The 17,681-nt window shown below is 35.7% G+C and overlaps 3 protein-coding genes across 3 annotated transcripts in view; 2 read left to right on the top strand and 1 right to left on the bottom strand.

Moving 5' to 3' along the window:
* LOC111040375 (Krueppel-like factor luna) overlaps nucleotides 1-4,366 on the bottom strand; it is an 83,483-nt gene extending 79,117 nt beyond the window's left edge. Inside the window, exon 1 of the mRNA XM_022324266.1 lies at nucleotides 3,660-4,366. Coding sequence (XP_022179958.1) covers nucleotides 3,660-3,689 — 30 coding nt within the window. The 5' untranslated portion in view covers nucleotides 3,690-4,366. The remainder of the gene's footprint in view (nucleotides 1-3,659) is intronic.
* Nucleotides 4,367-12,854: 8,488 nt separating this feature from the next.
* Nucleotides 12,855-14,030, top strand: LOC111040377. Its single transcript, XM_022324268.1, has one exon. It carries the CDS (start codon nucleotides 12,855-12,857, stop codon nucleotides 14,028-14,030), a length of 1,176 nt encoding a protein of 391 aa, XP_022179960.1.
* Nucleotides 14,031-15,328: 1,298 nt separating this feature from the next.
* Nucleotides 15,329-16,386, top strand: LOC111040376. Its single transcript, XM_022324267.1, has 2 exons — nucleotides 15,329-15,796; nucleotides 15,907-16,386. The coding sequence occupies exons 1-2, from the start codon at nucleotides 15,329-15,331 to the stop codon at nucleotides 16,384-16,386; spliced, it is 948 nt and encodes a 315-aa protein (XP_022179959.1).
* The last annotated feature ends 1,295 nt before the right edge of the window (nucleotides 16,387-17,681 follow it).

The following is a 17,681-nucleotide window of genomic DNA, read 5'->3' as shown; positions in this document are numbered from 1 at the left end:
ATATCCTGTTCAGAATAAATAATTTATTATAGGATTTATAGTAATACATTTCTCACATATTATACTAATTTTTTAAATTTTGGTGAACTTTAATCAGGAAGATTAATTATAGAATTTATGTTGTTACATGCATACATTTTTCTTAACATGAATCAGTTAGGTTTTTGTGCACTAGCCACTAAGTATGGTCTAATATAGTCAAGTAATAGTTATGTACACAAGCAGGTTACTATGTGTAAACGCGTAACTTAAATAGTATAATTAAAAACATAACAACAATAGGTATAAATGTATAATATCATTATGTAATTAAAAATTCGGGAGCAGAGCGAATTTGATAACCCGTATTTCACTAATTTTAATTTTATAAAATGGTTTGTAGAAAAATGTTTTCTTTTTTACCACGGTAAAAATGTGATAAAAGAATTTTTTTTTGTTGATTTACCTAAATATTACAGAAAATAAAGGCCTTCATCCTCGTCCTTGGTTTTCAAAAATAAATAGGTATCCACTCCCCCTCTAGATTTTCCCCGAGCACGTCCTTGAATATATTATGGTAAATTAAACCACAGTCAATTGAAATACAATTAACCTAACAATAATTTCAGTTCCGGAAAAGTTAAAAAAAAAAATATTGACATCATAAAATATTTCAAACGTAACTGTTTGCATACCACTATCAGAAAAATGAATCAAGTACCTATCATAATACCTATAGTCACATGCTTTTTCTTGACGGACAACACGAGTATATGCTCGGCGAATTATGCGACCGGATGGAGGATCGTGCAAGACTGTACTTAAATTGCCTACACAAACGCCTCTTACACATTAAGTAGTTGTGGGTGAACTGCTGTAGGACGCCGTCAAACGAGTAATAATACTGAATTTAAATAGAGCGAATATTAAATATTAATCGATACGGGAACAGGATAATATTTAAATTTCATTGACATTAATATTCATTAAAAACTGTAATATATGTGTATAGGAGCTATAATATAATATAAATGTAGGTTTATATAACACTATATAAGTTTTTTTTAGTTAAATGACTAATGCATTCTGTCCTTTTGGTTTATACTTATCACAGCGTGAAGTATTTTAATATTTGGATAAAATTAATAAATTGTATACGTTTATTAAATTTAATACTTCTGCACTTGTGTAGAATCGGAAGGCTATGCTTAGTTTACGCTGCTTCGTGGTTGTACATTTTAGTCCACCCAACCAGTATATAGCAAAGTGATTTCTTTGTCATATACACACTCCATAAAATTTTTAATTCAAATATCTATTTTGATATTAGCCATTGTGTATTTAATTTATTGACATATTCTCAATCGTCGGTTAAACGTCGACGACAATTAATATTATTATTGACAACAATGTAGTACAGAACATTTATGTATATATTAATTTTACCACCAACAAAATAATGGGTTTTTCGTTTTGTGGTAGGTATTAGGTGTACTTCGAAACGATCACCACCGCCGATCCACGAGGAATGTAGGTAGTACTGCACACAATACCAATATTGTCAACGACGGTTTTATGTCGGAGTGTATACATATTACATATATACGTGGGAGTGTGCAGTGTGTAAATTCACTATGATAAAACCTCTCCAAACGTCAGCGCGGGTAAGTTATTATCGTTTTAACAGTAACAATCGACGTCGCTTGTCTGCATACACCAGTACCTATATAGGCGTATATGCGTATAATAGTCACGAGGGCAATTTTGATTTAGATCGAAAACGGGAGTTTGAATTTAAATTTCACAACGCCGTTTTACTGTACGGCGTTACATAGGTACGCTATACCTGGCACTCATAATATTATGCATGTAGACTGTGAAGTCTGGTCTGCAGTCGGTTGGCCCGAGGCGGAATCCGATCATATTCGGCGGTTTTGAATTTTAGAGAAAACGACACACGGCACCTACCTACATCTAAACACAGTGTTATAATATTGTACGAGCCGAATGTGTCGTAATATTGGGATAACGTTGCACGCGTACAACAAACTGGCGTACACGTTCGCGTATAGAAATTTGTACGATCTATTTTCCTCGCAGGTATGTACACATAATGTATGTAGGTGTACAAGAATACGGAGTAGTATAGGCTAGTTTGTTATTACGTTTATTTGTTTTTAATTTGAAAAAATATGGAACTTAAAAAAGATCATTAGGTTTACTATGTCTTATCTTCATTTAATAAATATATAAATATACCGAGTACTGCAGAGTAACCTGTTTTATCGTCGTGTTGGTATAGCTTCTTTAGTGGAGATTAAATAGCGAGATGATTATACTTATATTTTAAGCTGTGATACAAATCAGTTTACCCATTTCAATATAAATAATCGAATTTTCGACGGAAAAAAATTATTTCTATCTTAATAAGAGGTAAGACGTACCATTTATATACATCGAGATCGCTACTATTTCTTGAACAAAATATTAAAGTAATATTATACACAGCGATGGTAAAATTAATTGGTACTTGTACGATATTAATTAAATAAGTATATATTTAAAGTCCACAAGTTTCAATGCGTTTTTGTTTAGAAAATTGTCTCAATGCAATGGTAGGTAATTCATTCATATTTCTTTTGATTTTAAAATTATGAAAAGACAAAATCGTTTATGAATTATAGGTAGGTGTAAAATACTATTATTAATACTATATACTAATATTAAAATGGGTTTTAATTTATTTTGAAAATTATTTCGTAAAAATTATAAATATAAAAAATATAAATTAATTATGATTAATGCCGGGTCTGCAAGAATTTATTTAATGAATTCCTAAATCCTAAATACTTGAAAACTCCCAGAATATCAAATATTGTTTATATTTTTGAGAGATTCTAGTAATTCAACATTCGAATAATTATCAGTGTTATTATTGGAAAACGTTGGAACTTGGCTCCAAATAACGCGGTGTAAATTACCTCGCATAACGATATTCTTATAAATTAAAATATTAGGAATATATATGAATCTAACTGTAAAATCTATAGCACACAATAATAACCATATGGTTCAATTTGTAGAACTAAAACAACGCTAGAAATTTTAAAATAATAATAACGAATCGATAATAACACTATGTGCATATTTAGCCAATAGTCGCAGACAGTATATTATAAACATAAAAACATTAGAGATTTAACATTTTCAAATCCCAGCAAAAGTATACGTGCTGCAAGGAGACTTTAACGCTGCCCCATCATCCGCGCTAAAGACAAGATATACACATAAGGCGGACATACCATAGCGAAGAGTTTGTTGGCGGCGGATCAAAACAAAACCTAATAAGTCTAAGTAGGTACCGATCGGAAAGCACACGACGTGACTCGTTTTGTCCCGACTCAAGGTGTATTCTTACAAAACAATGATACAAGACGTGTGTGCGGCGTGTTCCGGTCGGGTATTGGGTTAGTGGTTAGATAAAGCCGGAGACAAAAATAAAATAAATAATAATAGTAATGATAAGTCTTAGAACGCGGCTCGACAACTAGAACAAGTTCGTCACCTGAATTCCGCAGACGGTAGCAACTGATGGTCCCTAACTACACCTTAATATATACGTATTATAAAATATCTGCAGGGTTGTTAAATATTAAATAAGCTCTAGTTTTAGCACTCACTTCTTGAAGAATTTCCAGTGCCCCGGCCATGTGGATACCGTGAACTATTTCTCCGCTCGGTCACTTCACACTCTCAAGACATCGTGCCCGGGTACAACAGGTCTGAACCCCGATCGAAATCACGCGGCGCGGCGAACGTTCCGAGGACGTTCGCTATGACGAGTTTGACAGAACCGTTGCAAGGACTGAGAAACGGGAACAAAATGTGTAAAAAAACAAATGAGATGGCTCGCGACGACTGCACAAGAAATGTATATATATAATGTAATAGACAAAACTTTACGCGTACAATACAGGCAGGCTGTGGTGAGATGAGATTACCTGCTTACGTACAATGTATGCGAGCCACGCGAACTACACGACCGTATGAGCGTGTGCGGGTACTGGACGCGTGAAAAAAAAATTTAATATGCCGCACAATTGTCACGAACCGACTGTTACAAAAATGTCGACGAAAAAACCACAAAAAGTTTGAATGAATTTTTTATTCTGTTTATGCCCAAGTAGCAAAAGGCGACGGTTGAAACGCGACGAGGTAAAGTTACGAATCAAGCAAATAACATCGAGATAATATTATAAAGTTGTGCGATGTTTTTCACTCTCCCTCTGCCGCGGCGGTTCTATCCTGTCTGTCGGTGGTCGGCCACTATCGGCTGTAAGCACGCGCGCGGTTGACACGCCGGGCGCGATTTACCTACTACTGCGCACCGACGCCGCCGCCGCCGCACCAAAACGAGCGCGTGCGTGCGCCGCGCGCGTTCGCTCGCTCGCGTCCGCCCACCCTCGTGCTCTCGCGCGCGCGTGTCGGCGAGACCCGCGCACGCGCTCCGTTTACGCGGCGTTTATCAGCCGTCGTCGTCGGTTTTCCGCCGCTCGAATGCCTGACGCATGACACGTCTGGCGCGCGCGCGCAAGGCCCCGGTGACTTAGCTCCGTGACCCGGCCCCTCCCCGGGTGGTTTCCGAAAACATTTCACTACCTACCCAACAGTTATTCATTTTTGACTAGTATATATTTTTGTTTATAGTAGGTAAGTACATGAAATATAATAATAAGCTACCCCATACTATTACCTTTTTTTTATTTTTAAAGATATTTACTATTTGAAATACGGACTTTGATGACGTTTGCTTGTTTTTTCTACCGGTCCAAAACAAAGGTTGGCTCTAAACTAAATCTTTTTTGGGCTAATTTAGAGTTTTTTGCTAATGCCGTTTGTTTAAAATATATTTTTAGAGCTTCAATCAATTATATAGTAGGTACACTAATTACATTTCAATTTTTGTTTTTCTGTTTTTCCATTAAACTCAAATCTGCAGTTATTAATAAAACACTGGTTTGTAGCATTTTTGATAAAAGTCCATTTTAATTTTTACAATAATATCGGGCGAAAAAACATCGAGACAAGAACTCCCCTGAAGATGTAACATGCGTGTGAAGATTTAATTCATTATAAATTTGCTTCATTTGCATCAGTTGGTGTAGTACGTAGTTTTTCAAAATATAAACATATATTGTCTGTTCGTCGACAAACAATTTTGTTTGAAGACTTAAAAAAACTTTATTTGTCCAATGTACCTCAAAATCTCAAATGGTTTAGGTAAATGATCTTGGTACTATTATTTTATTAGTTCTTATAAACTATCTAAAACAGTTTATTTAATGGATAGATTAACCATTGGAATACAAATTACAGTTATAAATAGGTAATTACAGTATAGTTTTGATAAAACATAATATATTTTTGAAAACAAATTTGTTAATTCTATATGATTGTTAGATTGCCTTATTTTAAATGCTCTTTCTATGGTCTTACTTTTTAGTGCTTCAAAATCCATACTCTAGTAATAAACAATTTTAACTAAAATATATTTTAGAATTCTTTCTAAAAAAATATAATAACTAAGATCAGGTGGGATAGGTGTGAGGAAGCGAAAGTTTGTAAGAACTGTCTCATTATTAATTTTAAGTTTTTTGTTGATATAATTGTTGTAGGCTTACATATTATATATGAAAATTAATGTTATGAATTATAACATATAACATATAATATGTATAATAATAATAATATTATGTATTTATTTAAGATATTATTATATTATTTTTAATATTTTTGAGTCTTTCCGCAGGTTTTATTTATATGTATCCTACCTACTAATATAATACATAGTTAGTCGACTATGGTATTCATTATAATAGGCTTTGTACTGACGGTCTTTTAGTTAAATGTTGCCCCAGTTGCTAAATATCTAAATACATTATTGACCTAAGTAACCAACATTTTTAATTTATAAAAGCAAATACCTATTTGATAAATAAATACTAATTTAATTTTAACTTAATGATTTTAAATAAATATTTTCAAATACCTTTGTGGTATCATTAGTTATACTATACACAGTAAGTAATCGCATAGTAGTTTTCGGCGACTAAAATTATGCAGTCAGCCTCTAAAGGTTCGTTGTATCCGTTTGCGTTAGTACAATGTAAGCGTACACAGCAAACCTAGAGACCGACAGTATAATTATTTTAGTCACCGAAAACTCCTATGCGATTACTTATCTGTGTACCTATAGTATAACTAATGATACCACAAAGGTATTTGGAAATATTTATTTAAAATCATTAGGTTAAAATTAAATTAGTATTTATTTATCAAATAGGTATTTGCTTTTATAAATTAAAAATGTTGGATACTTAGGTCAATAATGTATTTAGATATTATTATAAGATCAATAGTGATAGGCATCGTTTGTTCTAATGAATAAAATGAAATAATTTATTTGTGAAAGAAATCATGTGATGGTAATACTCTATGGTTTTTAGGAGTACGAATTGTCGGTGTCGAAAATGACCGAAAATTCAAAATATTATTTTTAACACGTTCATCATTTATTCAGTCAGGGTTGACCGTTGGAATGCAAGCATCAAATTAAACATTTTAGAACACAATTATTTTATAATATGCTACATAATTCGATTAACATATTATAGGTAGGTATGTTATTCATAGGTTATTACTTACTAGGTGCTAACACGGAAAATAAATACCAATGACAACATAAGCGATACAAATGTAACAACTGAAAAATAATGATTTTTCCACGGTCTCTGGTCTCTAAATACTACATAATGTTCGAATAAATTATTAGTTATATGACGTTTTTAATAAAATTGAATCGTTTATAGTTCTAGTCAGAACAGTGCCGTCATAATTTGGCTTACAACTTTTAGTATGTATGTAACACATTAACACAATGCAACACATAGCTTCAATATACTGATTTACTGCAATAAAACCCTCCGCACTATATCATTTTATCACGGTAAGAAACTAAAATGGCGGTACCCACTTGCCCATCTTTTTTGTTTATTGAATAGGTAAGTATATATTATTAAATTATAACTACAAATAAATACAATATTTTATTTAAAACGGAAATACTTTCCTAACCTAATGTCCTAACAGATTGCTTTCAAGGACAAGCAAAATATTTAATAAACTAACTATGCCCTGCCTTAAATATACAATGTCATTACACATGGCCTATATTGTTATAAAAAGAAAAAAAATAGCTTCGTAAAGGTACAGTCCATGGCTTAAATATAAGTGGCCCCCTTACGCTGTTATTTTAAATTTTTTGATAAAAATATAGACTACGTGTAATACACTGTAAATTTAAGCTAGGGTATAGTTAGTATATTAAATATTTTGATAGTCCTTGAAAGCAATCTATTAGGACACCAGGATTGGGAATTATTTGCGTTTTAAATAAAATATTGTATTTATTTGTAGTTATAATTGAATAATCAATATGTATTCAATAAACAAAAAACGTGGACACGTGGGTATCGCCCCATTGGCTCTGTTGTACAGTACATTATAATATGTCGTTTGAGGAACTAATGGATTTGTTAAATTGCCAGCATATAAGTATTAAAAGTATATTTTATGATATTTCAATCGGAGTAATTTATTTTCGACATTAGTATACCAATAAAGGTTCATTTAGTTTTTGCAGAAAACATAATTTGCAAATGCCATTATGTCTTTTCCGTAAATGTTTTAAATCTCTACCATAAGTCCGCGATTAATATCTAATCGTGTCCAAATTTGAACTTGAAATATCTATAAAAAAAACTGTATTTACATTTTTTAGATTATTGGCTACTGCAGTAATATATTTTATACATTTGAACTACAAAATAATTTGCGAATTTTCGCGATTTTGATGAATTTTGTCAGCATTTTCAGGTGCCAATAAAAAATTATTCTGGATCTAAGCACCACTTTTTTTTTCACACTGATAATAACTTAAAAGTTGTAAGGAACATTGTATTCAATTTCAAGTTTTGTGACTAAAAAATTATTTATTCACAAGAATTTAAAAAAATCTAAAAATAAATCAAACATTTCTCATGCCTAGAAACAGCTTGAAAAGAGTCAAAATATTTCGAAAATGTCATTATGTATGGAAAACAGACATTAATATTTGATGACGATTTAAAGGATCTACGGTTATTAGTTTTTTGACTTACACCTAAAAACAAAATTGATTTTGTCGTTAACTGGTTTTGCTTAAAAATTCTCGTTTTTCCTTAATTTGTTACTCCTTAAAGAACCAATTAGATTCACTTTCCTAACAAAAAAAATACCTAAGTAGAAAATTCAAACCTTTTTTGATGTCATAAAAGGCGATGACAGACAATTGTTTGCTATTTATACTATGAGTCTAGTTACAGCATTCTTGTAAGTTGTAATGCTGTCATTATGTCGATATTGATCTGTAAGTTAATAACAATAATAAAATGTTAAACACAATAATATAAGAATTAATAGTAAAATAATTTAGATATGTGCCTACTATTTATATGACTATATTTTAACAAAAAGTTAGGCAGGTAATAATCGCTGAATATCTATAGCCCTTTTGGCCCAACAATTAAAAGTATATTATATAATAATAGAATAAACAATAATAAAAACTCACTATTTCTGAAGCACAGGCTTGGTTCTTAGTCCTAGATATGTAAGAAACGTTACACACACAACAATTAAAAAATACAATCCTTTAAAGTGTAAGATGTTAAAAACTAAACAAATAAAGTAATCAAGATTTGTTTGATTAGATATGTAAAAATTGTCGAACTGCGTCTATTATAATGATTTATTAAAGTAATTAATACTGGCGTTCGTAATTTCGTATATTGTGAATACGTTTTTTTGTATCTTTGTATTCACTTGAAAATACATTAAACTATCATACCTTGCAAGATAATAATTATTATTTGTGGCAAAATAAAAGTTTATAATGGTAGATATCCGCAAAATACGACAACATTTACGTTTGAAACGCCACTATCAAAAATTAATTTGCACACTTTAAATGTATGTGTTTTATATAGAATAATTCATATCCATTATAACACATTAAGGAATAACTGAAAGCCACACGGAATTTTGAAGAAGTCTGAAGAGAGCTGGGAAAATTAAAACTAAATAATGAGGATATTATTGAATACGACATGTAGCAAAAAAAAAATCGAAACTCATTGCGCTGTTTATTTAAAATATTTTTATTCTAAATACAATATTAGTGCGTTAAACTGATATGATGCACATATTACGTGCTAATGTGCTACACGACCTTATAGCACGAAGATAAAAACACTTGTCAATTATAACAATAATAATTGTTATAAATACAGAATCCTGATTCTCTGACGTGGTCACTGTCCAAGGGCAAGAACTGGAAGCAAACAAATATTTTAACGTTATTAAATGTATTAAGCACAACCGAAGTTTTTCATTGTGCAGGATAGTTAGGCGCAAACACAGGCCACACCACGTACCATTAATAATTGCCAGTGGTTGAATATTTCTGTTTCGACCATTCATCATTGTTCATGGTGATTTTCAATCGGTGTTGGTTCCAGAGGGGTTATCGTGAGTTTACCACCAACCATTGTATGTGGTTCTAAGTGTCCTCCCCATTTTGTCTAGTTGCATTGTCTTATTATTCAAGAGGGGTGTCACCTGAAGTTATTTTTAAAGGGTTAGTTTGTATTAAGAGTACAAAGTTATTTATACTGTACACTATGGTTATCAAACCAAATAAATCAAAATAAACCACCATATACCAGTAAAATTCCTTATTCGTTGTTCACTTCTTGTCCTCGTAATTTTCATTCCTTAGCAAATTAATAAGTAAATTAGGTTGCCTATCTGCCATAAGTATGGCGTATTTTTTTTATTATCGATCAAATTTGGATTATTATTTAATTTTTTTACTAAACGCTCGCCCCCCACCCTCCCCCAAAGCTCGTGACACCAGTCCGTGTCCCTAGTCCCCTGTCAAAAGGATAAACTCATCGACGCTTGACACGGCAAACGCAGTCGAGCCGAAGGGATACATTTTTTTAAAATTAATGCGAATAAATTTTTTTTATTATAAATGTTATTATTACTGTTATAAATATTATTAGACCAAAAATAATAAAGATATTATGACATTGATAAGTGATAACAGATGAATTCAATAAATTTCTATACAAAATATAAAAAACTACCACTGCGTGTCTGCGTCATAACCGGGAACCGTCCAGCTTATAGCTATACGTATACGATAATAATCCAGATAACTCAACGTTACATCGATTTTATTTATTATTTCTTTTACATTATAAAGTAGGTATATATAAATAGTTTTGAATGTCTTACAAAATATAGAAATTATTACCTTCGTAATGAGTTGTATACTATTAAATGCAATATTGCTATAATTTCCAACTGTCAACTTATATATAGGCAGTTGAATAAAATGTTTCATATACCATTATATATGTATAGGCACGCACAGGTATTTTTCATCTTAAATAAAATATTTATTTATTTATAAATTACGATTTAATGAAAATAACGCATTATTGCATAGTGGTTATAATGCTAAATTATTGAAATATTGAATAACAACCGGCCTTCGATGCTTGAGGTGCCCCCTGTTGATATTATTTAAACTAAAAAATTGCCGTCGAAAAATAATCCACTTTTTTTCTCCCAATCAAGTCGAGTGTTATCACCTTCTCTTCTCTACATTGTGGTTGGATTATTGCTAATGTTAATATACTCGTTAATATACATCAGTCATTTTAAAATATCAATTGTACATTATTTATTATTTACTATCCTCGAGTACATTTAAACAGCAGACATTTGTGTAAGTCCAGCGATATGCATTACTGTGTGAATAACCTATTTGTTGATTTGATTCAACGCATACCAATAATTAATACGAGCGTGAAGTTAGCAATTGACCCAGCCATTGATAAGAACGTGTACAATGGGTTGCCTATATAAAACTAAACCTTGCCACAAACATAATTCAAAACTCACATCAATAGTACAACCATATAGATAGCACTGTATTATACAAAATAATATTGTAAGATATTAAATATTAATATTATAATACTGAAAATTATACTGAAATATCACCCAAAAATCGCCGGACGCCGCGGTAGAAAACCCACGGCCGGTCATTCGATCGGTCTGTTCGCGCCCCGACATAGGCTCCACTGGCCATTAGTATTCTTTTGCTAATGTCGGTGACACTGTTCTTGTTCACCAGCTCCGGTCGTGTTAACCGTCGTATGCCCTGACACACAATACGGAGCCATATCATTCTTCGTCGTTTTTAACTACCTTTCTTGGCCATGACATGTGCCTTTTGTCCGTCGCTCCAGACCTTATGTACTTGTACAGCAAGTTTTGCAATTAACTCATAAGTTGTTTGTATTTTTTCGAAATTGCATTTCCGCTGGTTGCAATTGTCAAATTTATTGCACCTCCAGTTCGGCGTCAGGCAATAAGAGTGACTTCTCCATTGTTTCATCAGCTCGGATTCAACGTGGCCTGATCGTTCATGTGTGGTTGCTCGTCCACACCGTCAGCTCGACAGACGCAGGAAGTTCATCCGAATTTATCCGGGACATCGGCAGCTCCTCCTTTCCCGTATATTATGTATATTGAATAGCTCTATTATTTGATTAATTGTCATTTTATTATATTTGTAAGTTATGTCAGGTGGATTGGCCATTCCCTGGTAAGTGTATTTGTATTATTATATGTGTTCAATAAATCTTGTTAACAGTAGCCTAATTTCAGAATTGTATTAATTCAGTGTGGTGCGAGTCGTGGATGCCAACCTTTTGCCCAAGGAGCATCTAAGGCGAAAACATTGGTAGCAGAGCGTGGTTTTTAAGTCAAAGTGCAGCGCCATTACTGGATTTGAGGTATATTGGTTGTATTATTGTCATATAAGGTCATATATCTATTAGGTGTAATTCCTATTTAATTTATGGTTTTTTATATTATTATAAGAGTTATATTATATTTTAATATTTCATCAGTTAGGTGTTAGTACTTTAATAATATATTGGGATATTGTATTAGCCATTAGGTCAGGTCTTTACACATGGCTTTATAATTATCCTTGCTCACTCTTATAATAGTAAACTGAAAGCACAGTTCGTGTCTTACTAATATTAGGTCTTCCATAAGTACTAATTACAGTTATTAATATTTTACTGTTACGGAGTAGATTGGCGTCCGTCATATACTAATATATTATCTTATAGCTGACAGTTTTTGCTATTATTACCATTAGTTGTTGTCAGTTCTTATATGTTATATTGTTACTAGCTTAAATGGTTGAATATTTGTATTAATTTATTCTCTATTTCACTATTGGGTCATTAGGTAGTGACTGATATAATTAATGATATTGGATTGTATTTATTTGTTTGTTATTTTATTTGGCTTTAACTTTTGCTCATTGTTAAGTTTTTCAACATAATCTAGATTGGTTTTATATTTGTTACTGATAGTTGAATATTTTAGATATTATTTCAGTCTTATATTTAATAATCTTTCCGTTTGGCTTAAATTATTATATTTTAATTTTGTTTTTGTTTTGTTTTGATTTTATTAAGTTTATTGTTCTAACTTAATAAGTATTTGGTAGTTATCAATATTTCAGTTTATTTGTTGTGTTGACCGTTATTCAACATTTTTTATTTGTCTATTTAATCAAATTGTCTTTTGTTATATATTTTGGTAGTCTCCTACAGATTGTGATAGGCGTTGGTTTATTGTTCCTATTATTCTAGTTGTTCGGTTGTTTCATTTTCCTTATCATGGCTGATGTAGAACGCCTTACCCGTAATAAGCAACGTGCTTCTTGTAAACGTGATGCGGCTGCTAGCCATATTGAGGCAATTTATAATTTGGGTTTATCTGCTTCTACTGATCATTCTATTATTCCAAAATTCCTTTTAGCCATTGAAGATCTTTCTGAATATTGGGCAACATTTACTCTTGAGACTGACACCATGTTAGAAGCTATGATTGAATTAGGTACGGATAGTGAGTTTTCCAATAATGTTGAGTTAGAGGTTCGAAATACTCTTCTTAATGCTAAAGCTTTAGCAAATACTTTTCGCATTAGTTCTGATTCCGGTGTTGCAGCCAGTGATTTTAGTAATAATGATAAACCTGATGTTACTGACAACGTTGAATCAGTATCAAACCCTACAGCTCAAGTGGGTCCGGTCATTGAAAGTGTAGCTCCTACTGGTGCCAACGTTCATCTACCTAAGATTCCATTGCCTACCTTTGATGGCCGTCTTCAAAATTGGCCAGACTTTAGGGATCGTTTCACTACTTTAGTTGGTAATAGGACTCATCTTAGTAATATAGAGAAGTTTTATTATTTATTAGGATGTCTACAGCCTGGTCCTACGGATGTGGTCAAGGGTATCACAGTGTCTGAAACCACTTATGACTTGGCTTGGTCTGCCTTAGTTCAACGGTATGACAAGCCTCGTCAGTTGGCTACTACCTTGGTAAATGACATGCTCAACGCTCCAATTAACCATCAAGAGTCCCCAGCAGTATTAATTACCTTTTTAAATACCTTCTGTGAGAACATAGCTCTTCTTCGGTCATTGAATATACCTGACTTAGGTTCATTTCTGTTGTTTGCAATATCAGTTCGTTGTTTGCCTTCAACTACACGCCGTTTGTTTGAACAGGGAAACACTGTTGAGTTCCCTACTGTTGATAGTTTGCTATATTTTGCTAAGGATCGGGTTGAGGTGTTGGAGAACTCTAGCTCATCTATGGTTCATGCCACAGTCAAGCCTCATGCTAAGCTTATGAGTGGCAAACCTAAGTCTACAAACAACCACAAATCAACTCAGTCAAGTTCCAATGCTTCTCGCAGTCACCAAGGTTCCCCAGTAGCATTGGTTGCTAACAAATCAGCTGGAGGCTCTCAGTGTTGTGAGCAGCGTAAAGGCAACCATTCCTAAACTTCTTGTTCTGACTTTAAGGCTTTGTCTATCGATGATCGCTACACTCTAGTAAGCAAGCACAGGTTGTGCATGGTACGTTTCAGTAACAACCATTGGGCTAACAAATGTAAGTCCTCATGTTCTCTTTGTCATGGTCGTCATCACCAGCTTTTACATAGAGATAATTCACATGCCTCTTGTTAAGGATTCTGTAGCATTGCTAGTCGGAACTCAACATACCAGATCGGTATTGTTAGGGACAGCTTCTGTCAACGTTCGTGACGTAGCTGGTTGTTTGCAGCCAGTTCGGGCTTTAATTGACCCTGCCTCTCAGGTGAGTCTCATGACTTCCGATTGTGTTAGACGCCTGGGTCTATTTTGTGAACGGTGGACAGTCCCAGTAGCTGGTCTAGCAGGTCAGTTGGTGCAATCCATAAAGGGCAGAGTGTAGATCAGCATTCAATCAGCTTCAGATGGTAGCATGATTGACCTTTCTACATGGTCAATGCCAAAAATAACAGGGTCAATGCCTTCAGCACAGCTACCTGTCTCCGTTCGCGATAAGTGTTCTCATCTGGTCTTGGCAGATCCTAATTTTGATTCACCAGCTCCAGTTGAATTGCTGCTTGGTGTCGATATATTTCCTCAAGTGCTCACAGCAGAAGACGTGACTTGGGTGTCGGATTGCCTACTGCCTTTGACACTATCTTTGGTTGGATTCTATTAGGTCCGGTTGATTCTCATCCACCAGCAGCTCAGCAACAGACAATGGTGACTTCTTTATTTACTACATTTATTGAATCACTAGTTGAGAGGTTTTGGGAAACTGAAGAACCAGATGAAGCTCCTCAATCATTCACAGAAAAAGGGAGGTGTGAGGAGATATTCTCTCAGGAAACTTATCGCGATAGTTCGGGTATGTTTATTGTGCCACTTCCCTTTCGTATTCCACCTACTTCTGTCACTTTCCGTGGTTCACGCCAGCTGGCACTTGTTCGCTTTGAACGTTTGGAACGCAAGTCGATGTGAGACAAACCCTTGTACCTAGCTTATAAGCAATTCATGGCTGATTATGAGTCTCTCGGTCATATGTCAGTTGCCAAATCTCCTGGTACTTATTTCATCCCTCACCATGCCGTTCACAAGGGGGAAGGGGACAACTTGAAGTTGAGGGTAGTTTTCGATGCGTCAGCTCGACCTTCTTCGAATACCTCCTTGAATGATGTTTTATTTGTGGGTCTTAAGCTCCAACAGGACAGGATATATTACTTCGGTTTCGCGTCCATTCAGTTGTGTTTACCGCTGACATCTGCAAGATGTACCGGCAGATTTTAGTAGCTCCTAAATACCGAACGTTCCAGCACATAATATGGAGGGAGTCTCCACATGACAAGGTTCAAGAGTTTGAGTTAAACACGGTCACCTATGGGGTTGGAACAGCTCCTTATTTAGCTCTGAGGGTGCTGAAGAAAATCGCTGTCGTCTATGGTCAACAATACCCTTCGGTACAAGCAGCTCTGATGTCTCAAACTTACATGGACGACATTTGTGCGGGTGCAGGCAGCATCCAGGAAGCCCAAGCCCTTAAAGATGATTTGATCTCTATTCTCGGCAAGTTCGGCCTAGAGTTAAAGAAATGGGCTAGTAATTCTGCTCCCTTGTTGGAGAATATACCGCCAGAAGACCGGGCAGCTGGGTCCCTCCCTTTCAACATCGATAACTTACCTCAAGTTCAGATCTTAGGCATGAAGTGGAATCCGAATGTCGACACCTTCAACTACAATGTCAGTTCGACTAAGTTTGTCTCATCCAAACGCAGTATGTTGTCAGTTATCGCTAGGATCTTTGACCCTCTGGTTTTTTATCTCCGTTAATTTTTCATGCTAAACATCAGTTGCAATGTGTTTGGGGGTCTGGTGTTTCGTGGGACGAGCGACTTCCATTAGATTTGGAAGGTTCCTGGCTATCATTTGTTGATGAGTTACATCATTTATCTCTGATTCAAGTACCAAGATTCGTTGGTACCTCTAAAGGGTCACAGTATGAGTTATGTGGGTTTGCCGACGCCTCGATCAAAGGCTATGCGGCGGTGGTGTATTTAAGGGTATCAGATCGCGACAATGGAGTTTCCATGTTTTTGCTAGGTTGCAAGACCAAACTGGCACCCACCAAGACGCTTTCTATACCCCGCCTCGAGCTCTGTGCAGCTGGGTTGCTCGCTCGCTGGTTAAGTCGTTACCAGGCAGCGGACGAGAAGGGTACTGGCAACGGTGGTTACGTCCCGGCTGCTTTACGGAGCCCCATTCTGGTTTCCTTCCATAACGTCCGAGGCCATGCGGAAGATGGAGGCAGTGTATCGGAGGGTGATGCTTAGGGTCGCCTGCTGCTATCGTACGGTTTCGTACGACGCAGCGGCGGTCGTATCAGGTATGCCACCGCTCGCGTTGCTGGCCGAGGAGCGGCAAAAAACGTTCAGTGGCATCCTGAAAAGCGTCGCCCGGGACCAATTGTCGAACAGGTGGCAGGCAGCTTGGGGAAAGGGAGATGGACCCACCGGCTCATCAGGGAGCTCAAACCGTGGTTGAGGAGGCAACACGGTGAAGTGTCGTACCACCTGAGCCAGGTGCTGACGGGTCATGGTTTCTTCGGTGAGTATCTGAAGCGGTTTGGTAAAACAGATAACGATAGGTGCGCGCTGTGTGGGGCGGCTCCGGACGGCGCGGAACACGCAGTATTCCAGTGCGACGCGTTCCACCAATGGCGCGTCGAAGCCTGCGTTTACTTAGACGTCGACCAGCTTGCGCCAGAAAACCTCACACATATTATGTTGAGGTCAAACTCGGATTGGCAGAGGGTGTCTGCGTTGATAGGGAGGATCATGGCGGCCAGGGAGCGGGAGGAAAGGTCAAGGCAGCAGGGACCCGGCTGTGCGCGGTGATTGAACCGGAGTACGAGAGCGGCGGAATGAGATCGGCTAGTGAAAAATGGTCATGCACGAGAATCCAAAGCGGCGGACTCAGGTCGGCTTGCGAAGACCCCCGAGAAATTCAGATAGAAGACGGTTAAGGACGCCTCAGGGGTATTGTCCCTGCAGGTAACCAATTTTATTTTATTTGTTGTGTCATTTTGTTCAATAAATAACGTACCTGGGCGGAAGTAATGTCAAACGACAATTCCCGCCCAGTTACGGTTGAAAAAAAAAAAAAAAAAGTCATATCAAGAGCATTCTTTCAACGCAAATAGTGATTCAAAATGTTTTTGCTTGGTCAGACTCGTCAGTGGTGTTGTCTTGGCTAAACACAACTCATGTGTCATATAAAGTTTTTGTATCTAACCGTGTCCATAAGATACATGAATTGTTACCGTCTTGTCGTTGGTTTTATGTCAGCACTGAGTTGAACCCGGCAGATTGTGCCTCCAGAGGTTTACGACTTGGTGAGCTAGCTCAGCATGTACTTTATTGGAAAGGTCCTACTTTTCTCCATCAGTTCAGTGAGAGTTGGTCTTCAGAAATTAATCTGATTCCAACAGACCAGTTGCCTGAGGTCACAGGTCCTGTCTCTCATGTGTTTGAAACAACGGGGGAGCCAGTAGAGTGGTTCTCTCGCTTTTCTTCTCTAAACCATATGTTGAGAGTTATAATTCGTTTACAACGCTTTGTCAAATTGT

The sequence above is a fragment of the Myzus persicae genome, unplaced genomic scaffold (assembly GCF_001856785.1).
Source record: "Myzus persicae strain clone G006 unplaced genomic scaffold, MPER_G0061.0, whole genome shotgun sequence".
Lineage (NCBI taxonomy): Eukaryota > Metazoa > Arthropoda > Insecta > Hemiptera > Aphididae > Myzus > Myzus persicae.
This window is presented reverse-complemented; position numbering and strand designations above follow the sequence as displayed.

Excerpts from the sequence above, each read along its gene's own strand:
- LOC111040377 (XM_022324268.1), top strand. The coding sequence starts at position 12,855 with ATGGCTGATGTAGAACGCCTTACCCGTAATAAGCAACGTGCTTCTTGT.
- LOC111040376 (XM_022324267.1), top strand. The coding sequence starts at position 15,329 with ATGTACCGGCAGATTTTAGTAGCTCCTAAATACCGAACGTTCCAGCAC. Across the intron at positions 15,797-15,906 it reads TCGACACCTTCAACTACAAT|TTGCAATGTGTTTGGGGGTC; the intron begins GTCAGTTCGACT and ends GCTAAACATCAG.